Source organism: Bufo gargarizans, chromosome 2 (genome assembly GCF_014858855.1).
Source record: "Bufo gargarizans isolate SCDJY-AF-19 chromosome 2, ASM1485885v1, whole genome shotgun sequence".
NCBI classification, from domain to species: domain Eukaryota; kingdom Metazoa; phylum Chordata; class Amphibia; order Anura; family Bufonidae; genus Bufo; species Bufo gargarizans.
The window spans coordinates 560,172,122-560,197,676 of record NC_058081.1 but is presented as its reverse complement, the minus strand read 5'-3'; the positions used below and the strand labels follow the sequence as shown (position 1 = coordinate 560,197,676).

At 44.6% G+C, this 25,555-nt stretch overlaps 1 protein-coding gene across 1 annotated transcript; it reads right to left on the bottom strand.

Annotated features, from left to right (window-relative positions):
- Positions 1–3,300: 3,300 nt before the first annotated feature.
- BAX (BCL2 associated X, apoptosis regulator) lies at positions 3,301–25,317 on the bottom strand. Its single transcript, XM_044278163.1, has 6 exons — positions 25,146–25,317; positions 11,692–11,740; positions 11,379–11,543; positions 8,734–8,869; positions 7,485–7,589; positions 3,301–5,507 (listed from the first exon to the last, which is right to left on the bottom strand). Exons 1-6 carry the CDS (start codon positions 25,252–25,254, stop codon positions 5,406–5,408), a joined length of 666 nt encoding a protein of 221 aa, XP_044134098.1. The 5' UTR covers positions 25,255–25,317; the 3' UTR covers positions 3,301–5,405.
- Positions 25,318–25,555: the final 238 nt, after the last annotated feature.

Genomic DNA, 25,555 nt, shown 5'->3' with positions numbered 1-25,555 from the left:
TTCGGAGGACGCAGGCGGTGCTGGGCTCCTTCACAGGGGGCGTGGCTGGGCTCCAAGAAGGCCAGTACAGCCTCTTGGGCTCCTTTATATATCTATAAAATATATTATTTTTTTTAAACACAATAAACGCATACAGCGGTATGGGACAGGTATATTGCGGACATGCTAGCGGCGATCTAGCAGTGCCTGTCCGCAGCTCTATAGGCTAAAACAAGGCAACAATCCCTTTAACTCTAGTCACAACCATGGAAACAAACAGTGCATAATGTGATGGAAAAATGAATCCAGCCAGCAAAGGAAGCAATATGGACAATCACAATACATAAGTGTCTTGTATTAACTTCCTCCTTTAAGTCAAACCAGTATAAACTGAAGTTTAGTTTGTTACCCTATTTGAAGCCTTGTCCGGCAAAAATGGCTATCCTAATAGGGAACTCTCCATTAATCAAGGGGGTAACCTGATCTCTTTTAGGCAGTGGTTACACAGTCTGAAGGACCATATATGTGCTGGCATTAGACAGTGCCTGGATTTCAAAGGGAACTGTGCAATTAATCTCCTCTACAAGGGAACTGAACATTTGTTCTGAGAATTATTCCAGATTAGACCACCACCTTGATCAGTATATGCCTAGAAATAATCTCTGTAACAAACTAAGACAAGAACCCTAAAAGGATTATAGTACATTCATTTAGGCTACTTTCACACTAGCATTTTTTGCAGATCCGTCATGGATTTGTAAAACCACTTCCATTACAATACAACCGCATGCATCCATCATGAACGTATCCGGTTGCATTATGTCTTTTATAGCCATGACAGATCAGTCTTCGACTTTCAATGGCGTTCATGGGGGACAGATCAGTTTTCTATTGCGTCAGTGAAAAATCAGATCCGTCCCCATTGACTTACATTGTGTGCTAGGATGGATCTGTTTGGCTCCGCTTCGTGAGGCGGACAGCAAAACACTGCAGGCAGCGTTTTGGTGTCCGCCTCCAGAGCGGAATGGAGACTGATCGGAGGAAAACTGATGCTTTCTGAGCGGATCCTTTACCATTCAGAATGCATTGGGGCAAAACTGATCCGTTTTGGACCACTTTTGAGAGCCCTGAACGGATCTCACAAACGGAAAGCCAAAACGCTAGTGTGAAAGTAGACTAAGTATAAGGGAACCTTCACAGAGGTGTTGGTTTCAAAACAAATTCCACACTGATTTTCCTTCGGATTTTTCAGTATTTTACGCCAAATTGCGGATTGTGTTGTGGATTTTGATGATGTTCTGCTCCCTCACACTCTGTGTTTGCAAAGGGTGAAATCCACACAAACACCCTAAGGATTTCTAAATCCACATGGGGGGGGGGGGGGGGGGGGGAATTGAGGCAAATCAGTTTGCTGGTACTGTATAAAAAGGTGCAGTTTTCACCCACGTGCATAGTCAATGCTGTGTGTGTGTGTAGGTAGCCTAAGGCCCATTTCACACTGCGTTTTAGTGATCCATATTGAATACTATAAGGCTGAGGCTATATGGCCATCTTGCCCACGAGACAATGTTGGATTTTTCTGGGGTTGAAGTCACGACACATTGCGAGTCACGCTGCAAGCCCATTCGGCTCATTGACTGCACTGCTACACAGAAATAGTTGGTCGTGTCAAAGCTTTCCCAGCCAAGATTACTGTGTAGCCCCAGCCTATGGCTAACAGATGCCACTGTTTGGCATCAACTTTATAAATATGTCATGAGCTTTTCCTTGTATATTTAACAGATGCAATCAGCCCATGGGTGATAGAAGCGTTACCATCATTTCTATTATGGATAGGCCAATGAAATGCTCATGACATCTCTTAAAGGCGGTTTTCATGATCTTATAGATTAACTATCCTTAAGGATAGGTCATCAGCACCAGATTGTTGGGGGTCTGACTTTCAGCAACCCCACCGATCAGCTGCAGAATTGAACAGAATTGCTCTGCTCCGTACACTGTGGAATGGCAATGTTTAGACTACTGCAGCACCGGTCCTATTCAAGTGAATGACAGAAAATATACACAGCCGCTGACTAAGGATCCATCTTAGGTCAGGAAATCTACTCCTAATTTGATAGTGGTAGGGCGAGATCAACATAGCAGTCAGTGATTACAAATGTATATATCCAATGCACTTCTGTTATCTGGATCACCGTTCAAGATGGTGAAGTTCAAGTAACAGATGAGAGGAACAGAGAGGCGTCAAACTCCCAATTTCTGCCCTCCTGGCACCATCAGCACAAAACAGACAGTATTCGACTCTGAAGGCAGGGACTCTCCAAGTCACAGAGAATAGACATTGTTATTTATTGCCCTGGTAACCAAAAGTCATGTTATTTCTGTATAAATGAGGCATAAAAAGGCAGAATATGGCAGAAAAGATGCAAACGGAAATAGCAAGGAAAGAAAATCTAAAACGTCAAATGATTGTCTATTCCTAAAATGTATGGTAATGGTATATAAAAGTACGGTCATTTTGTGTTCAGTTCCAATAAAGCTGGCATTAAGTAATATGAAGAAATCTTCACCGTCCACCATCCAGAAGAAAAAAGGCTGCACAGCATGTGGCTGAGGTATAGTGGTATCAAGTATTTGTCCAGTAAAGTTCATCATTGCACTGACACATCCATCTACACCTTCTACTGTTAGACAAAAAAAAAAAAAAAAAAAAAAAAAAAGTGAAATAAATTAAGAAAAAACTACAAGAGATTTAATAAAACAAAGATGACAATTCAGATGGGATTGAATTGTTATTCCAATATGGCCTCTTTTCCTCATGCATGTCCATCGCGATACAAAAGTGGTTATCAATCTAACAAAGTGGCAACAGCTTAGAAATCATAATTTAGGCAGAAAGTATTTTGACACATGGCTCTTTACAATACCAAATTCCTATATGGAAAGGATTTAGGCTGAGTTCACACGAGCGTGACAGATTTGGTCCGGATGCGTTCAGGGTGCGTTCAGTTAAACTCGCACCATTTTGCATGCAAGTTCAGTCAGTTTTGGCTGCAATTGCGTTTAGTTGTTCAGTTTTTTCCGCGCGGGTGCAATGCGTTTTGATGCGTTTTTCACGCGCGTGATAAAAAAATGAAGGTTTACAAACAACATCTCCTAGCAACCATCAGTGAAAAACGCATTGCATCCGCACTTGCTTGCAGATGCAATGCGTTATTAACGCAGCCCCATTCACTTCTATGGAGCCAGGGCTGCGTGAAAAACGCAGAATATAGAACATGCTGCGATTTTAAAGCATTGCAGAACTGATGCATGAAAAAAAATGCTCATGTGCACAGCCGCATTGAAATGAATGGGTCAGGATTCAGTGCGGGTGCAATACGTTCACCTACTGCATTGCACCCGCGCGGAAATCTCGCCCGTGTGAACTCAGCCTTACTGCTCAATATTTACCAATGGCACCTGCTATACTGCTGGTAGCAAGCAGGTGGCACTGTTTCTACATTTCACAACAGACTCAAATACAATACGCCGGCTGTAGAGATTTTAAAGTACAGTATATATATTTTTTTTTTAAAAGACCGTTTTAATACAGAAACAGTGCCACTCCTGCCCATGGATTTTGTCTAGTAACGCTGTACTATTCAAATATGTGGGACTGAAGAAAACAGCCCAGGGGCAAGAATCAAGAATAGTGCGTCTTCTAGAAGAAAGTTCTTCTGATCCCATACAATCCCTTTAGGTACGAGGGTAGAATACTAGCAGGAAATTGTGATATTTTCAATCGGTGGGGGGAAACAAAAAGGGTTTTCTTAAATAGGTTTATCTGATTTCTTGTGCTTTTTTTAGGTTGAGTATACCTTTGTAACTGTTTTTTTATTACTCGGTTGCATCTGTGTCCACGTGTTCATATAAACCTAGAGAACCCCATGCTTACAAACTACAAACACTAATCTTGCAGTTGTACTTCCATCATTTCCCTACTTCACACTAATCTAGCAAATGTAAGTTAGCAACAAGTAGGGGACAGACTGAAGGGGGTATGCCTGCAGTTTCTGACAGCACAGGATACCAACCTGCATTACAGCTGTAGACTTAACACAATAAAAAGGGTTTTTTTTTGCAAAGGTGCTTCCCTCCGGCACTCCAGCTGTGGTGAAACTACGATTCCCAGCATGCTCTTCATTTCTATGGAGTTCTGAGAACAGCCAAGCAAGTGTGCATCTTGGGAGTCGTAGTTTTACCACAGCTGGACTGCACCACAGCCTGATAGATCCATGCACCGCCGAAGCCCATTGACTGTAATGGGATTTGGACACTTTTTGGCATGAGTGCTGGGTTTCACCAGGACAAAAAACAGTGATGTGGTGAACAGCAGGATCCGGCTAGGCCAATCTGGTGCACTCTGGCAGGCTGTTAAACTAGCCTCCTCATTTTAAATGCATTGGAGCTTTTATATGTGACAGCAGAGGCACCCGTTATCACCTTCACATCATCTAGGAACAGATGGTGCTTTGTAAGGTACAGACGGACTCATTCATACATTTCTCAGCAGATCACAGAGCATTTTTTCCATCTTTGTGGGACATAAACAATTGCATTATTAGCATTTGGATCTGGCTTGCTGTAACTAGCAAAAACTCAGTATGTGATTAATTTAGCAACAGGTAAAAGGTCTGACATACAGACATAATTCTACTTTATCAAATATCTTAACTTCCTAACTGAGCCAAATGTAAAATGCCTTCTTACCGAACGTAGTCCAACGTTGGGATTTCTAACAGACGTCAGAACATACGTGGGGAAACCTGTTTTACTGTACCACCTGGTATCAAACATTATGAGACTTTGGCCAGTCAGTTTCACATTTCGAGACAGCAGCATTCACCTACATACATGATCCACTGCACTATGGATATTGACATGCAATGCAGCTTTGTGCATAACTGAAGCTGTAACCATTTCCCATTACTTAAATAACGGAATTTATCTTCCTAAAAGGTGCAAACTCAGCAAGGTCGACATTTAAATCCCATAACTAATCCACCAAACCAGGGGCAGGGGAGATAAATGCACATTCTTTAACTACTGTCCTCACCCTCTGACACATATACTTTTTTTTAGTTTTTGTTTTTTATAAGCTGCAGAAAGGTAAGGGCATAAATTCAAGTATTAAATCAAAAGATGCTTACTAAAAACCATTTCACATGATATATTAAAAAGGCACGTTTCAATGTTTAAAAAAAAAAAAAGTGTTCCCGAAACTGGCGCCGGCGGCCACTTAGGTTGTTCTCGTGGAGTGTGGTGGAGTCCCTGATGGAAGCACTTGCTTTCAAGCTTTACTTGTCAGTGCTGGAGTGGGTTGAGTTTGTGCTTCCTGATGTTGAGTACAAGCTTCGGAAAGCTTTAGGACTGGAAGAGAAGTCTTAAGATAATCTCCAGATGGCAACAGTGGCAGTAAGAACACCAGCTAGGAAGACCCCGACAGTTTGCCAGGTAGGCGTTCCAAAGTAAGACAGAAGTCCTTCCTGTGAAAAGTGAAAAAGAAAAATATATATTTCAGTGCACAAAAGTACATATAACTTCTGTCTCAAGGATATTGACTGACACAGGCATGAGGTCAACAATGAATTAAAGGGGTTGTTCTGTTGCAAGACAATCAGAAAAGTAAGTTCTAGGATTCGCAAGATACAATGGCCTCCGGATAAAATATTTTCAACATACAATGGTCTTTCCTGGGACAAATTATAAGTTGCAACTAGAATCAACATACAATGACGCAGATTGAAGCAATCAGTATGACATTGTATTGGTTGTCTAATAGCTCTACTTTACAGTACAGTGCGGTACTACGTGTTCTGTACTGCCTTTTATTTTACCAGGACGAGTTTCTCTTGTGGTGCCAGGTGAAGATGGCTTTACTTCATTTTTCTGGTACACTGTATGCTATAGCTGATCCTGAAGAAGCTTCTGACCTCCTCATAGGAAGTGATTTACAGCTTTCATCATCTATTCCAGTTGTATGTAAGAACTTTATCTGTCAGTTATTTGCTTATTCTTATTATGCTACTTTCACACGCGTTTTTGCTGGATCAGGCGGGGTTCAGCAAAAGCGCTTCCGTTACTGATTATATAACCATCTGCATCCGTTATGAACGGATCCGGTTGTATTAGTGAGCGCTCTATACAGTATTAGAATGTATTGGCTCTTTTGAGCCGAAGTTATTACTTTGTGAAGTCTTGCGAGACTTTGCATAATAACTTCATAAATCAATTTCTACTGTAAAAAAATAATTTCCCGAACTCCGGTTACAAGGTACCACTTGTGGGGTCTCAACCAGTTAAAACATACCGAGGAGAATGGTCATGCTAGTTGCCTGTTTTAGAGTTCACCAGGCATAAAAGAACGGCTTCAAGGCAACAGGCAAGATTGTACTCTTAGGCCCCTTTCACACAAGTGAGTATTACGCGCGCGTGCGATGTGTGAAGTAAACACATAGCACCAGCACTGAACCATAACCCATTCATTTTAATGGGTCTGTGTACATGAGCATTTTTTTTCCACGTATCCGTTCTGCATTGGGTGAGAATCGCAGTTCTACATTCTGCGTCCAGCCCTGGTCCCATAGGAGTGAATGGGGATTCAGTGAAAAACCGCATTGCGTCCGGATGCAATGTGTTTTTCACTGATGGTTGCTAGGAGATGTTGTTTGTACACCTTCCGTTTTTTTTTTTTACGAGCGTGAAAAACGCATCAAAACGCATTGCACCCGCATGGAAAAAACCTGAACTACTCAACCCAATTGCAGACAAAGCGCACTGAATTTGCTTGCAAAATGGCACTGAACGCACCGTGAAAGCATCCGGAGCCAATCAGTTTCATTCGTGTGAAAGAGGCTTTAAAGAGAGTCCTTCAGAAGGTATGAACACCAAACCTACTTCCCCTTCTAGAGTACCATTTATCCATTTGGAAAAATATAGTATAATAAAGATGCAAGTTAATAAGAAACAATTCATAATACCAACCCGAGTATGCAATACCGTATCAGGTCAGACCACCACCACGCCCCAACGTGCATTTCGCGATCAGCTATCTCAAGGGGCAGTGGCCTTAAAAGGGAGTCCTTCAGAAAGTATTACCTGATCAAAAGCTTTAATCTGATCTATGCCATGATGCAAGGTGCCCGATACATACTGTGCATTACCTTACTGTGAAGTGTCCTGGGCTCTGCACTTCCCAACACAATGACTGCTCTGGTGTCCATCCAAGAGACCACTATTGCTGCCTCTTTAAAGCAAAGGGGAAGGGCTGTAGAGGGTTCAGTGCACAGAGCCCTTGACATCTGCAGACACTCTGCATCATGGCCCAAAATAGATTTAAACTTTTGAGGAGTCATAACTGCTGACAAACTCAACTTTCTCGCCCAGTGAAGCCTAAAACTTTTATGAAGCTTATTAGAAAAAATAAATAAATAAATAAGACACTGAAAGTACACCCGACTCACCCAGCCTCCTTGATCTCTTATCCACTGGACAACATGGTTTCTAAGGTACTCCATAGTCCAGTCTATGATTGTGCGAATCATTTGTGGCACATGAGACCACAATGCCTACAGGAGATAAACAGTTATCAGCTAACTCAGAAAACAAGAAAAAAACATAACATACAAATAAAACAAACAGTCAAAAGGCCACTATTTGTAAGCCAAAATCAGGAGTGGAAATAGAAACATGGAATAGGCACAAATCTATTTTTTCCTGTAGGTTCCACTACTAGTTTAGGGCTTATGCACATGTAATTTGACGTCCGCAAACAATACAGATGACATCCGTGTGCATTCCGTATTTTGTGGAACAGAACAGCTGGCCCTTCATAGAACTGTACTATCCTTGTCCGTAATGCGTACAATAGGACATGTTCTATTTTTTTGCGGAAAGGAAATACGAAAACGGAACGCACAAAGAGTAACTTCCGCATACGGTTCACACAAAAAAAAAGGAACAAACACATTTTTGTGTATGAGTCCTTAGGCTTACAAATACTGATGCAAAATACTGAGCCAATACTGAGTATATAAAAGTAGAAACAGGGAGAGATCAGATGTGGAGGATTTACAATGTGTAGGTATGACATTTTCAAAACCATATACAGTGGGGTGGGGGGGGGTGGATCTGCATGGAAAAAATCAAGCATGTATGTCAATTACATTGCAGATTTGTAGTGGATTTTCACAAATTTTAGTACATGCCTATTCTTCATCTGATTTGTGAACAGATCCCTAGTGGAAAATGTAACTTCGTTTTAAATCTCAAAACATCTGGAACCAGGCAAGTATCCACTCCAGAGGAGGCGAGAGGGATCACTTTGCCATAGAACGGGCAGTCCATGCTATGCACAGATGAGGCAGATTCTGCAGAGGGAGTGCTTCTTCCTACAGCCGCTCTTCCCTGTGGTTAATGAAGGGGATCCCTCTGATACATATATGCCCCTTAATAAATAAAGTACAACTAAAGGATCCGCCAAAGTTATGAAGGGCCGCAGCAGGCACATCCAGTTCTGAATGTAGCACGGCTTCCTTCCAGATAGCGGCACCTTAGGTGTATTTCAGATAAATAAATGACCCCCTATGTTACTTCCTCTCAAAATAATTTAGCAAGTAACAGCTGTACATACAGTTTCCAAATATATCACTAAGTCACTCAACATTTGCCATGAGATTGCACTACAGACATCTTTAACCACATGAAGCTCACCTTAAGAACCAGTTTGCAGGCAAAGTAAAACAGGGCTACCACACGTCCCCAGTTGAAGTTGCCATCTGCAAACATTTCAGTGGCCACTTGTAAGAAGACCTCCTTGGGAGGGTTGCCACGGACCTGATCGATCATCCTACCAGAGAGCAGAAGATAGGTGGATGTTAGGGACAAAATACAGGCAGTTAAAGTGCAGAAACAGCAGTGCATCTGTGATCACTATCGTAGCCATGGCCTAATGACTCCTTAAGGGACTTTTCTAGATGGCAAGACACTGGACACCAACCCTGCTGCACTTAACGGCAACACCAGTACTATGTTACAGCAAAGACATTTCAGTGGACACGTAGATGCTATTCCCACTGCCCTATCACACAACTTAGCCCAACAGTGTTCTTCTACTTTCTTCATGCAGGAGTTCTGGTAACATGCCTTGTGATGCTCTGCCCAGGCACAGTTTACTACAGTCTTCCAAGTCATAAGCAGAAAGCCTATGGTCCACAGATTTCCGTTTTACACTGGCAAGTGTTGTCTGCATTTACTGCGGACAGCGTACCTACTACTTGATTTTAATGTGTCTGTTCACGTAACAGACACGGATTTGTTGTTTGGTCTTTTTTTCACTGACCACAGGTAGATCATCGGAAAATTAATTTTCAGCTGAACAGTGTCTCTGGAATACGGATGCCACACAGACATCTTCACAGACAAAACATGGGCGGGTTATTTTTTTTAATAGAAGTCATACGGGCACGTAAATGTGAACGAGGCATAAGGGATAGAAAGCACAGGGGAGGCTGCAAACTGTGCCTTGCACAGCAGCATACGTGTCGCAAACTCTAGCCCACTGCAGAGATCGCTGGTTGGCAAAAGCCTTAAAGGCTGTATTATACCTGCTGATTTTTCGGCAGATGATCACTCGTTAGTGATCACCTTGCAGTGTAATACTGGCACAGACTGCCCAACTAACAAGAAAACGCTAGTTCATCAAACAATCCAGATATTCCAGCATCAGATCGTGCTGTCTAATTACGATCTGCCGCCGGCAAACCACTAGACATCATGGGGACGAGCGATGGCATAGCGATCACTCCTCCCAATGCAGTGGAGGAGATTGCTTCATGTAATAGCAGAGGCCTCCTCCACAAGCGAGCAGGCGATTGCCAGGAGGTAATGCTTTCCTCTGACAATTGCCTGCTCAACGGGCCTGTGTAATATGTGCTTTACATTTTCTATAGAGGGCTTATAATGGAGATTCAATGAAACAGAATACATAGATTATAGGCTATTTTCAAATATCCGTTTACAAACTCTGGTAATCTACTCTAGCAGAGAACGGAATACTGTAGTTTACTGTATCTGGCATAGCCGGACATGCCTGCGCACCACTGGATCCCTATCGACTATAATGGCATCCAACCACTTTCCTGAATAAATGGCCGCTTTTGTTCAGAAAAAAGTACTCCGTGCAGGACTTTGTGTACAGCCGAAAGAAAGCATTTATTCCGGGTAGTGTCTGGATTCCATTATAGTCAATGGTGTGCAGAGATGTAAAACTCCAGTATTCTGGTCTGTCAGAATAGACTACTGGAGTTTGTAACTGGATATGGGAAGCTACCCGTGGATTGCTGCTAGACAATGGCTGATGCACGTCTGACTCAAACTTTAATATTCAGAAACCTGCAAGTGATAGCAGAATTGATGGGCTCTTTCACTCAATGTTATTTCTTTGTGTCGTTTTTAACTACATGACAGATACTGGCATTTTTAAAAACATACAGCCTATTCTTTATATTATTATTTTTTTTTTTAGTAAACATAAGATTCGTCTTTAAACCATATGATTTGTAAAGTGCAAAATACCACATTGCTGTTGGATTTTGATATTGATGGCTTATCCTCGGGATAGGTGACCAGTAGCTAAACTGGTGGTTCACGAACTCCAGGGGATGAGCGCCGCCGCCTCTTCTTGGTCACATGGCCTAGGTGCACCTCAGTCCTATTCAAGTGAGTGAACCTGAGCCACAATATCAAGCACAGCTGCTATACAATGCTACAGCACTGCTCCTGATGAGGCTGCAGCTGAACGAGGAGGGTGACGGGTGTCGGACCCCACATATCAGATACTGGTGACCTAACCTGAGGATAGGCCCTTAATTTCAAAATCTTGGACAAATCAATATCGTGCTTTTAATGTAAAAAAATGCCACTAATACCATTCTCAGAATGTGCTGCGCTTCAAAATAAAAAATATAAAAATTGCCACCGATGCAAAAAATTCCAAAATGCACTGTATATAGTGCGGCACTAAGGCCTAAAATCTCCGAAGTTCAATTAATGCCTGCAATTTTTGTTCCAGAGTGCGGATGAGATCATGCAAAATGTGATCCACTCTGCTGGTACTGCAATACACTGTGGTGGAAAATCCACATCGTATCTAGTGTGAACATACCCTTAGTACAAGATAAAAATAAAAAAGTCTGTTATTCCCCATCATCACCCTGTAAGAATCTGCATCACCCCAAAGTCTTCCCTTTTCAGACCCCCCTGCATGGCATTTCAGAACATTAATGCCAATTTGCTATAATTTTTTAACTGTATAGATTAGGTGTGGGTAACATAACCCACCAGAGCCAAACCCATACCTCTGCAGCTCCATGTTCCCGTCCAGCTCATCTCCGATCTTTCGAAGGCATTCACACAGTCTTTTAGTGGAAGGATTCGCCTGCAGCTGTTCCACCCCAACCAGCTCTGGAACGCCTGCAGCAGTATCTGGTGCTGAACTGCGCTCCACCCGGTCTGCTATGAACCTGACAAGAGAGAGATGGGTCACTTCATATAAAGACAGGACAAAACAGAATCACCAGTAATGTATGTACATGTAAGAGGGTATGTACTGTTAAAATAGACATCAAAATGGTGGCAAATGATAATTCGGCCCAGTTGATTACTACTCACCCACGCAGCAGTAAGCTGCCAGTCTGCATGATTTGTTCCGTTGAAATACCTGAAATGAAAGAATAAAATTACTATCTGCAGATAAATCCTAGATTAAGACAAGGCAGAGATTTATTTTTTTAAATGTTTCATAAAATCAAAACCATATAGCAGTGTCTCTCCATCTCCATACCTGTACATTGCTGATGAACATGCCAGTCACTCTTTTCAACAAATACAGTATACGCATAGTATATGCTACTCCTTACACACTTGGCAAGGCTGAGCATGCATGTATACTCAATATGAAGAGAGGGAACGAGCTGCTGACAAACTCCTCTGGCAGGGGCTTATCGCCATAAGAACAAAATGATTGGCGCATGTCGAAGTCCCCAAACAACAATGACTTTTACAAAGACAGGTGCACTCTGCGGTCTTACTAAACCCTCATCCTGTGAAGGATGTCTATTGTGGTACTTGTGGTCCGCTGCAGGCATCCTCCAATGTATGCATTTTTGCTGGGGATTGCCATTAGCAGCGGACCACAAGTGCAGGATCTGCCTCCCGCCCCCCCAGTATAGATGCGTCACTGCATATGGGGTTGAGCACTTCCTGCTTTTCATTACCACACCAATTTCTATTTTAAATGAAGTCCAAAAAAAACCAACTCTTCTCTACCCAAACATGCTGTGCAGTAGAAATTGGGAGCCCCCCTCCCCCTATACACATTAGATGGCTGTCCGCTACATGAAAGACTATACAGGTCTAGGCTACAGAAAGCAAACCACCAAATTAACCAGGATGCTGCACTTGCTGATACATTTGAAGAAACTCTCTAGGCAGGTTACAGAACTTTACTTCCCTTCCTTAAAAGGGTCTCATAAGATGGGGTCTGTAGAGAAGAAATCTCACCGAGCAGTGTAAGGCCAGTCACTTGTCCGGAGGAAGGCGAACTTGTGCCGCTTCCGTGTCCAGAAGCATACCCAGAAACAAGTTGTCTGGAGGGAGTCAGATGATTTCTGAAGATTGATCAGCCACCCGAAGCGTGCAAGGGCTTCCAGCGTGATCTTTACGCTGCTCGACGCTTGAGCAAAAGAGTGAGCCTTGATGAGGATGTCGTCCAGATAAGGCATAAGGAAGATGCCTCTGGGGCGAAGCAGGGCGAGGAGAAGGGACCGAATTTTTATAAAGACCCAAGGCGCAGTCGCCAGTCCGAACGGAAAGGCGACAAACTGGTAATTCTAGTCTCCAATTGCAAACCTCAGGAAGCGCTGATGGCTCTGCGCGATGGGGACGTGAAGGTATGCGTCCTGGATATCTACAGCCGAAAGGAATTCCCCCCCGTTCTAGAGACGCAATTACGGAACGAAGGGATTCCATCCAAAAACGCTGGAGGCGGAGGAACCTGTTCAGCAGTTTGAGGTCCAGGATTGGGCGCACAGATCTCTCCTTTTAGGGGACCACAAAAAGGTTTGAGTAGAATCCCTTGAACCTCTCTGCTGGGGGAACAGGAGAGATGACTTCTCATAAACCCGCAGTTTGAGGATGCCTGTCATAGATCTTCACTATAGTGCGTATATAGTAGTAATGGATCCGGAAGACACAGGAGAAAATGAGTCATGGGAGAGTGCAGGAGGTTGTGGGGGTAGAACAGAGTATTGTTATACTGCACTTAGCATTGTGACAACCCTACTTAGGAAATGCCATCAATATCTGATCAGTGGTGGTCCGACTCCAGGGACCGCTTATCTTTCAGCAGTGTGAAGAGGCCACGGGGCTTTAGTGAGCGGTATGGCCTGTCCCAGCCAGTAATGTCACATTCATTGGTCACATGGCCTCGGTGCAGCTTAGTTCCATTCATGTTAATGAGCCTGGGCTGCAATACCAAGCATAGCCCCTATACAATTGACTTCATACTGATGACCTATTTTGAGTCCCTGAAAACCTCTTAAAGGTAACCTGTCACCTCAAAAACGCATATAAAAACGCCAGCATTACCTCATAGTAGCCCCCAGTCAGTTAATAATCATATGTTTGATCCGGTAGTCTGATGCTCCATAGATAAAATTTTAAAAAAAAACTATGTTTTAAGCCCCATCAGGGCTATCTTGCTGGTCAGCTTGAAGTCAAGGGGGCAGCGGCTTCCTTGCTTAAGTCAAGGTAAGCACACCCCTTTTTTGTTAGATTGACAGCCTGCAGTGCGGCCGGGATCGCATAAGTCCCGCGCATGCATGGTACACTCCCTGGTAAGGCGCGATCCTGTCTCCATCTGCTGCTGTTAGCCGGGTTTCAGCGGCGCACTTATGCGTTTTTGAGGTGACAGGTTTCCTTTAAGACACTTTTACATGAGGGTTCAGAGAGATGCTCGTTTCCTGTGCTCAGCCCTAGTAAACATGGGGAAAAAAAAATCAGCTAACAGACACCGTTTATGTGGGCTTTAAAATGATTGTTCGGTTCTGACACAGGAGCCAGCGACAATCTCAGCTGCCCCATACCGTTTACATCAAGCATTGTAAATAGGACTTTAAAAAGGGTTTCTGTCACCAGATTTAGGCTACTTTCACACTAGGAATAAAATGCGAGCTAAATAGATCAGCCGCACTCACCATCCGTGTTCACACTTTATTGCAGATTACATTCCGGGGGCAGACTCACATGGAGCATCAAAAATACAGCGACGGCCGTTTCGCGGTGTGACCGCTTCTTCCGGCTGTTTGACACACTTAAAGAATCGCGCGTGCGCAGTAGTTTTATAGCGTCATCTGGGGGAGGGTTCAACCGACCTATCGCTTAGCAACCCTTGACGCTACAGTAGCAGCGCACGTGCGAGACGCAGATACATTGGATACATTAGTATACAGTTTAAAAACATCAATACCAGAGAAACAAAAGAAACAAAAAGTGACAGAAGGCTGACATATGGAAAAAATAATATCTGTGCATCTATAAGGAAGGAGCTGCGTACAAATTCACTACTAGTTCCCTGTAGTAAATTATATATTTCAAATAGAGACGTATTTGCATGTCACCCTATTCAATAAATACCGATAAATCATTGCGTTCGTTTAGATCTAAATATCCGGTGGCACCGGTTTTAATAATAAACCGAGCCTCCTTTTGGAGCAGGGTACGGTGTCTATCACCTCCTAATAATGGGGGAACATGTTCCAAACCAGCAAATCGCAGGACGCTCGCATCCCCTCCATGTTGACACCATACATGTAAGGGACGCACTCGCCTCATTGAACCTGTTCTAATTGAATTGCGGTGTTCTCGTACCCGCTCCATTAAGGATCTTTTGGTTTTTCCTACGTAAAAAGACCCACACACGCAGATCAATACATAAACCACAAATGTTACTCTGCAGTTAATAAATTGGTGCACACAATGTTCAATGCCTCCAAAAAAGAGGTGGCGGCCTTGAAGCATATAACCGCACAGCGAACAGTCACCACAGTGATAGTTGCCAACCGGCTTACCGAGTGACAACCAATTGCGCGGTTTCCGCTCGCTGTAGCGGCTGCGCACCAAAATGTCCCCAAATGTACGGCATCTTTTAAAAGCCAATATTGGTTTCTGATCTACAAATTTGCCTAAATCTCCTTCTGCTTTTAAAATCTCCCAATTATTCCAAATTGACCTCTTTATACTGTTTGCCATTGGACTATGTTTAAACACAAACCTGTCCTTTTTCTCTGCATCCTTTTCCTCCATACATTTTCTACGTTTCATCAATGATCGTTGTGTGCGAGTCCTCGCCTTCTCCAGCGCTACATTCAATTGCTCAAGCGGGTATCCACGCTGTATTAGTCTATCCCTCAGTTCCCTTGCCTGTCTCAGGAATACTGTATCCTGACTGTTAATCCGTTTGAGTCTCAAAAATTGTCCATAAAGGGACTGACTGTTACGCTACGCGGATGATAGCTCTCATGGTGCAGCAGGGTATTGGTGGCGGTGGGTTTGCGATACCCTTCGTTATGTAGGGCACCATCTTCCATAACGACGCAAACGTCCAAGAACTCGACGGACAACCCCCCCCAAAATTGAGGGTGAACATCATGTTCATATCGTTCGCGTCATTGAGATGGGCCACAAAATGCCCACACTGCTCCTGTGTCCCCGACCACACTATGAAGATATCATCCACATAGCGTAGAAATAGGCGTATAGAACTGAGGAATGGGTTAGATTTCGAAAAGATATATCTATCCTCAAATCTACCAAAAAATATGCTCGCGAAGGTACATGAGACAGGTGTCCCCATGGCGGTCCCAAAAATTTGCCTATACCACTGGTCATTAAAAAGTAACGCATTTTTCTCCAAGACAAATAACAGTGACTCTTCTAGAAATTCGCTAAGTAGAGGATTCCTCCCCGAGTACTCAATAAGTTCAAGAACTGCGTTCACACCCCCACGTTGCGGAATCCGGGTGTAAAGATTGACCACATCTAGGGACACCAAACTCCAGCCATCCTGCCACTGGAAATCCTCAAGTGCCAGGAGGAGGCCGTCACCCAGATATGTGGTCTATTGATGAAACGTAGAAAATGTAAAGAGGAAAAGGATGCAGAGAAAAAGGACAGATTTGTGTTTGTGTTTAAACATAGTCCAATGGCAAACAGTATAAAGAGGTCAATTTGGAATAATTGGGAGATATTAAAAGCAGAAGGAGATTTAGGCAAATTTGTAGATCAGAAACCAATATTGGCTTTTAAAAGATGCCGTACATTTAGGGACATTTTGGTGCACAGCCGCTACAGCGAGCGGAAACCGCGTGATTGGTTGTCACTCGGTAAGCCGGTTGGCAACTATCACTGTGGTGACTGTTCACTGTGTGGTTATATGCTTCAAGGCCGCCACCTCTTTTTTGGAGGCATTGAACATTGTGTGCACCAATTTATTAACTGCAGAGTAACATTTGTGGTTTATGTATTGATCTGCGTGTGTGGGTCTTTTTAAGTAGGAAAAAACAAAAGATCCTTAATGGAGAGGGTACGAGAACACTGCAATTCAAGTAGAACAGGTAAGGGACGCACTCGCCTCATTGAACATGTACGGTGTCAACATGGAGGGGATGCGAGCGTCCTGCGATTTGCTGGTTTGGAACATATTCCGCCATTATTACAGGGAGGTGATAGACACCGTACCCTGCTCCAAAAGGAGGCTCAGTTTATTATTAAAACCGGTGTCACCGGATATTTAGATCTAAACAAACGCAATGATTTATCGGCAGGGTGGATTTGATTTAAATAAAACCGATTTAAATCATTAGTCAGTAAGGCTTGATTTAAATCAAAGTTTTTTACATAAAGATTCATATTTGGACAATTTTTCTGTTGTACTTAGGAAGGAGAAAAATAATCATTACCTTAATAATAACAATTTAAATAGGATTTATTCAACTGAAACAATAACATTACAGCATGTTATTTGCTTAAACATCCATGTTTGTTGCAGTGTTTGCATTTTGCACACATACCTGCCTTACCGATAGGTAAAGGAACTTCATTAAAATATTGCCAAACTGGGTCTCTTACGGTCTGCTGCCATTATAGTTTTTTTCCTCCAAGGAAAGAATGTGATAAACCTCAGGTCATACACACAAAAAGATCCAAAGACTTGTCTGTCTGTGGCTGTGCAGTACTGTGCTCAGAAAGTTTCACTTTCATTTTGTAGTACTCCTTGTCTGCTTGCCTTTTCCTCCTTACACTTAGTTTCATTTTCTTCTTGTGCAGATCAATTCCACTCCAAACAATCAGAAAAATATTTTTTATATTCTATTCACTGAACTTTAAACTTAGCACTGAAGGGGTTGATTCTGTATTTATAGGTTTGTAGAAGTTAGGATTAATATCTTTTTCTCACCTCTTTTCATGTTATAAATTCAGTTTTGATAAATTAAACCAAGCATCTGCGATAATATCTTGTAGGCAGAGAAACTACCCAGTAATCTTACAAAAACCTCTGGAAGAGAATGACATTGTAAATGGATTAATGGAATTTAACAAAAAATTAAACATATACAGCCTTATTCTACATAATTAAAAAAGTAATCTTTATTTCATAATGAAATAACCTTTGGATGGTAATATATTTTCCTCAAAAAGCATTTTATATAAAAAAATATATATATATTTTTTTAAATCATTGATTTTTATCCACCCTGTTTATCGGTATTTATTGAATAGGGTGACATGCAAATACGTCTCTACTTGAAATATATTATTTACTACAGGGAACTAGTAGTGAATTTGTACGCAGCTCCTCCCTTATAGATGCAGATATTATTCTTTCCATATATGTCAGCCTTCTGTCACTTTTTGTTTCTTTTGTTTCTCTGGTATTGATGTTTTTAAAGGGAGTCTTTCACCTAATCTGAGCGTTTTAGACCGCTCAGATCAGGTTATAGACTCTTTAACCCTCATTACGATCATACCTTTCTCTTATGTGTCCCTCGCCCAGATGATGAAAATAACACTTTTTAAACTTATGCAAATTACCTTCTGAAGGTGCCCAGGGGCGGCGTTACTGGGCGATGTGCCCAGAAAAACACACCTCCAGCCGGCGGACGTCACGAGCGGCACCAGAGGACGGCGGGCTGGGAACTGGCCCGCACCTGCGCACTGCTCTTCCCATTATGGGCAGCGGAACATCCTTTCATATTGCGCATGCGCCGGCCAACTAAAGACAGCCGGCCGGCGCATGCGCAATATGAAAGGATGTTCCGCTGCCCATAATGGGAAGAGCAGTGCGCAGGTGCGGGCCAGTTCCCAGCCCGCCGTCCTCTGGTGCCGCTCGTGACGTCCGCCGGCTGGAGGTGTGTTTTTCTGGGCACATCGCCCAGTAACGCCGCCCCTGGGCACCTTCAGAAGGTAATTTGCATAAGTTTAAAAAGTGTTATTTTCATCATCTGGGCGAGGGACACATAAGAGAAAGGTATGATCGTAATGAGGGTTAAAGAGTCTATAACCTGATCTGAGTGGTCTAAAACGCTCAGATTAGGTGAAAGACTCCCTTTAAACTGTATACTAATGTATCCAATGTATCTGCGTCTCGCACGCGCGCTGCTACTGTAGAGTCAAGGGTTGCTAAGCGATGGGTCAGTTGAATCCTCCCACAGATGACGCTATAAAACTGCACACGCGCGATTCTTTAAGTGTGTCAAACAGCCGGAAGAAGCGGTCACACCGCAAACCGGCCGTTGCTGTATTTTTGATGCTCCATGCGAGTCTGCCCCCGGAATGTAATCTGCAATAAAGTGTGAACACGGATGGTGAGTGCGGCTGATCTATTTATCTCGCATTTTATTATAAGTCTGTTTGAGCCCCGCACCCCGTTTCCTGAGGGTCATAGGAGGCCAGGATTGGGTTCCTTATTTATCCAGGTGGGAGAACGGTGCCCTCAGTACCTCTTGTTGTATATATCTACTTTCACACTTGCGTTCGGGGTTCCGCTTGCGAGTTACGTTTGAAGGCTCTCACAAGCGGCCCCGAACGAATCTGTACGGCCCCAATGCATTCTGAGTGGATGCGGATCCGCTCAGAATGCATCAGTCTGGCACCGTTTGGCCTCCGTCCCGCTCAGCAGACGGACACCCAAATGCAGCTTGCAGCAAAGGAGGGAGAACGGGGCATCTAGGAGCAGGAACACACAACCCCCCCCCCCCTTGTTAAAGGGAATCTGTCACCAGTTGTAGGGTGTACAAGCTAAGGGCAAAATAAACTAGTGACAGATCCCCTTAGCAAAATACCAGGTCACTTAGTTTAATTGATCCAGCCATTTTGCTAAAATCTTGTACTAAACAGCTCGAGTGCATGCTGAACGAGTGCCCATATTCGTGAGCTTACGGCTCTCCACGTCCACCTGCTGGTGATTCATATAGAAAAAAAAGTGTCAAAGGTAGGTGGGCGAGGAGTCGTGAGCTCATGAATATGGGACTCATTCAGTATGCGCTCGAGCTGTTTAGCACAATAGGTGGATCAGTTAAAGAAAGTGACACAGCATTTTGCTAACTGGATCTGTCGCTAGTTTATGTAACACTTTTTTGGTGTATTTTGCTCGTAAAATCTCCCTACTTTCCTTTGAGATTCAGAGTCCCAATTTCATAGGTCATTATTAGGGGTGACATTGAAAGAAAAAGTCTGATAACCTCTCATGCTCTATTTACTGCTCTGGTTGAGGTATGACTGCTATCCAAGGACAAGAACCAACAAAACAAGGCAGATGGTGGTTGCTCGGTGGAGTTTCCTGGTATGAGTCACCATCCCATCTCTGTATGTTGTCATATAGACGTCTCCAAGACCACAGACAGCGACTCTACCTGGACCTGACTGTCCCTCCAACAACACTGCTCCTGTGACAAAACACAGACCCAGGAGTAGAAGAAAGACTTCACCTTCACTTCAAGGGTGTTTTCTGCTATTAGGTCACGCAGACGTGTCCAAAGAAGAGGCAGACAATAACCTGGGACCTCCACAGTAAAGAGACCACACTGATTGGTAAGGAGGAATCATGCTCATTTAGGGCTGGCCATGATCCCAGTTATCAGGAAATTCCATGGATTTTAAAGACATGATAGAGACAATTAGATGAGGTCAGACGCCATGTGATGGAAACCTTTCTTCAGTAGTGGAACGGGAGTGGTCACCAAAATGTGACTATACAAAGCTATAAGGCCTATTCAATCAAAATACAACATAATATCATGGCCTCCTTGATGAAAAGCAACAAAACTACCATTTCACCTGACAGCAGGTGTTTGGGGAAAAGGGGAGGGGTTTAGACTACTACCACTCCTCCGCCTTAAATGGAGAAAAGGCTAGCTAAGCTCCACCCTTTCAGTTGGGGAGAGGATTCAGAGAAGGTCAGCCAGACCCCTCTCTGGGTATATTCATAAAGTCACACACACACCACACGTCTCTTTTCTAGCTGAGCTTTCAGGTTCCAAATTTGACTCAAAAGTCATAAATCTGGATAAGAATTTCACGTGTGGATTCTGCCAAGAATGATTTCCAGATTACGTGTCCATGAAATTCAGTTACATAAGACTTAACTCTGGAGAGAATGAGACAAACATCTTCACGGCTCTGGAAGGGTGACATAACTGAGTTTATGGAAATTACCCTGGGTGTAAGCAGGAGCAGCCTTTTTTTTATTAAAGTACCCAAAAAAAGTGTACAAACCATCTCATTTTCATACAATAATACAATACAAAAGTATTATTTTAGCATTGCTCAAAGGAGCAGCCATTTTGAAACACAAATTAATTGTAATACATCCATGGAGGAACGTCATTTGCTGGCCAGAAGACCAAAATTCTTAAAGGGGATGTACCACCATAACATGATAGTATCTGATCATTGGGAGTCTGACCAGCGCACCAATCACTTGGGGAATGCAGGGATCTCCATTCTCATGACTGGTGAGGTTTGAGCGTATTACATTCTTTACAACGTTTTGTAGGGGGCAATGGCCGCAGGTCATGAGAAGGATACACCAGTAGGAGAAGCCACGATGAAGGTTTTCTTTATGCACAACCAATGTCCCACAATATAGTCAATGCAGACTATAAGCCACTGATTGCGGGCGATACTATGTGACCAGGAGCTGCCATGTAGCTTCACTGTTGTTTAAAGCGCTAAACATGGCGTCCTATCATAAGGGGAGGACACAGAAAGGTGCGCTAATCACAGTACACACAGAAGAGAAAACTTACATCAAGATGAGCACATGCTTAATCTTCCTCCGCCCAATAACACACACCACCGCTCAGGTAAAGGGGACCCCTGCAATATATATTCTGTCAGGGCACATAGAGTTAATAAACCCCCTACGCCATATGACAGAGCTGCTCCTCCGGAGGACCGGACCGATCAGTCATTGAGGTGTCGACAGCAATGCAACCCATGAAGATGACTATTAGGCCTCATGCACACGACCATTGTGCGTTTTGCGGTGCACAAAACACAGATGGCGTCCGTGTGTGTTCCGCAATTTGCGGAACGGCGCGGACAGCCATTAATATAACTGCCTATTCTTGTCCGTTTTGCGGATCACAGAACGGAGCAACGGATGCGGACAGCACAGAGTGCTGTCCGCATCTTTTGCGGCCCCATTGAAGTGAATGGGTCTGCATCCAAGCCGCAAATACTGCGAACCAAAACAACGGTCGTGTGCATGAGGCCTTACTGAAGTGAAGCCCCCAGCGTCAGGTAGCTGCACAACAGCCTGTACTTTCGGCAGGATTGGACACTTTATTACATACCCATAAATACAGAGAATTACTGGTACCATAAACCCTCCCCTCCCCATTTCCTTGAGTAGTAATAAGTAAACCAGAATGATGCAAGTAATCAAACATTCCCGTATCAGCTCTTTGCTATCTATGGTTTCCGGTTATCAGCCAGTAGGCGAGGGCTCATAAGGCCCCTTTACAATGCCCGATAGAGCTGGCGATTATCAGGAAGGAAGTGCTCCCGATGACTGCCTGTCAGTGGAGGTCAGAGCTACCTTTACATGCAGTGATCACATTCACATCTATGAGGATGAGCGATGGCTGTCGCTACTGGATATCGCTCGTCCTCATTCAGATTCACTGTTTCTGGACTGCACGCTCTGCTGCCCAGAAACGAAGATGGAGGTGTCCGCTAGAACACTTGCTCGGGTGATCGGCGGCACCTTCACACCGTCAGATCATCAGGGGCGAGCGTATGTACAAATGGTCATCCCCGATAATGTGGCTGACAATCGAGCCATGTAAAGCCCCCTAAAAGTGCCCTTTACATGAAAAAATGAATTCCCTGAATAAGCACACGCTGAGGATGCGGGAAGTTGACCAGCGCTACTTTACCTTCATTTTTACTTGGCAATTATTAGATGAGGCCAGGAAGGATCATCACAAATGATTGCTCAGAGCCCCCTGATAATCATGTGAGATGCAGTTACATAGCTGTTGACCAAATAACAATCGTATGGCGGCAGATCATGCGGTGCAATCACGCTCTGCTGCCGGCAAACAAGCCTGTATGGGGAAGAACGATGGCATTAGCGATTACTCTTCCCCATACTGTGAAGGAGATCCCTGAATGTTATAGCAGCAGTCTACTCCACTGACGAGCAGGTGATTGCCGATGTTCCGTGAAATTTCCCTACCCTTGTCACTTACTGTTATGACGCGGCAGCACCGGACATGACGTTCCCAGCTTTGGAAGGAGGTGTGCTGCGCCGCACAGAACCACAACAACGGGGGTAGGGAAAATTTAACACCAGAGTTGGGGAGAAGGGGGCCACCTAATGCGCTTGCGCCTTACCTCTCAGCTGGACACCGGTCGACACTGCGCATGCGCCGGGAGTCTCAGCAGCGGTTAGAGGGTAGGGAAAAATTACGGGCCAGTGCACAAGCGTGGTTAACTACTTCCGTCGGGATACACCGCGAATGCGCACCAGCGGACAGGGAGATCTCTTATACCGAACATCCATCCGATCACCGCGACTGTGCAGTGTGGGGGTAGGGAGATCTGATGGCCATTTGTTCCGTTAAATCTCCCTACCACTCACTGCGCATGCGCAGTGTCTGAACTTCTGGAGCCAGCTGAGAGGTAAGGCACAAGCGCATTAGGTAGCCCCTTCTTCCCAACTCTGGTGTGAAATTTTCCTACCCCGTTGTTGTGCGCCTGTGCGGTGCGGCACACCTCCTTCCAAAGCTGGGAACGTCATATCCTGTGCGGCCGCGTCACAACAGGAAGTGACGAGGGTAGGTAAATTTCACGGAACACCGGAAAGGAACGCTTGCCTCCCGACAGTCGCTTGCTGTATCGTCCTGTGTAAAGGGGCGATAAGGAAAGAGAGAATGGGGTGTGTAGAAATCCAACAGCCTGATCCTTATCTCCCCACCATCTGCTTTTGGAGGAGAATCAGGACACCCCCATGTGCATCAGACTTCTCTTTGTACACAACAGTCAAGTCTCTGCTTCTAAGACCTCATGCACATGAGCGAAGCTTCGTATTTTCTGCAGATCAGATGCGGACCCGTTCACAGGGCCACAAATGATGAGGATACACCATGTGATGTCCGCGGCCACACAAATAAGGATAGTTTTGGTGACAAGGATAGGAGTTTAAAAAAATATATGAAAATAAATTCTGCGGCACGCACACGGCCGGGATCTGTGTTTTGCAGATGCACAATGGATACGGATATGTGCATGAGGGCTAACAGACAGCATACACTGCATACACAGAGGTGCGAGTGGTGACGATCCCTGCATCCAACCACACACTCTACCATTTTCTGTAGGTAAAGGGGGGGAATTAGGGTGCGCAAAACGCAGATCCGATACAGGTGACGTCTGTGGACTGTAGAACGGACATACGGATGCGGATCGGATGTGGACCAAAAATCCGGCCTTACCTGCAGGAACCAATCACATGCCAGCTCTCATCTTCCAAGAGTCACCTCACTGGTTTCTATGGGCATCTCCTCCATTTATCCTCTGCATTCAGCACCAAAATCTGCCCTCCCCACATCATCGCCCGTCATTACACCGGTCCCTTCTAGGGTCGGCATCAGTCACCACACAAGCGGGACTTCTCCTGTGCTGCACCCATCCTATGGAATTCTGGGCCGTGTACTATTAGGCCATGTTCACACCACCATCTGGGGCCCCGGCAGTTCTACAGATATGACGGGAACATGTCAGCGCTATTTCTCTTGTCAAACCAATGAGACCCAGAACGCACTCACTACATAGGGTACTGCTGGCGCCCATCGTGTGACAGATCCAGCACTGCGCCCAACATTTAACATTCAGGACAAACCAGTCCCTTCGCCCTACTGGCGTGTAAAGGCATCACGGGTAAGGATCCTCCTCAGTTACCCACCTGCCAGACTTGGCACAAGCATTATCTGTCCTCCATATCTCCAGCAGGGCATATGACTGGATGCTGCAAGGGCAACCAGTCACTGGGCATTTCAGCAGCAGGACCTTCCCAAGATGCCTTCGGTGCCTCAAACTACACCCCTCAAGGGCAGACGTCACTTACTATGGCCATCTGTGGGTCACACCTGTATACAGCCCGGCCTGGTCACAGTGCCACTCTTACCAAGTGGGAGCAGTTACATGACCACATACATAGGACTGGCGGGCCCTGGGGACAATATTAACCCCTTTAGAGTGTCAGCTCCTGCTGCAGGGTCCTTTTTTTCTGTGTTTCCAGGCAGCCAGGGGCCTATATGCAGAAGGGGCCACATAAGCATCACCACATCACGTGACCCCAAGAGCCATAACCCCCAAGTCTATGTCTAAAGAATGCAAAGCTGGGACTTGTAGTTCTAAGGCAGGCTACAACCCACCACATGCCCTAGTGACGTCATATATACCATATACCCACTGTGAAGTACTGGATGTACAGGATAGAGGCCTGAGCATGCTAATATGAGGGGACTCCCCACATTACTGCTGTCTGTACCGCTCACCTGAGCCGCCGCCGCTGCTCTCCCTGCGTCCATTTCTTTCCGGGGCCCCTCCGCTGGCTCCCTCGCCCTCTTGCTGGGGACAATCCCCGCCAGCTCCCTGATCCGCCATCAGTTCCTCGTACAGTGACCACCTAAACTATGTTCCTGCCGCCAATACTCCCCAGAGCGCCCAGCGAAGCCACGCCTCTCAGATGACCGACAACGTCCTGGCGCTACGTCACGGCGCATACGGTCAGCTGCCGCGGGCGCCATCTTGACTACTGGCAGGTGGAGTAGTGCTGTGCTGTGTCATTGTCAGTGTAGGAAGAGCGCTCCGCTTCGCAGCAGTGCTGACTGCTGTCATAATGTTACTCTCTTGCCAACAGTTCAGGAAAGATGAGATTAAATAAATACTTCAGGGCAGGGCAGAT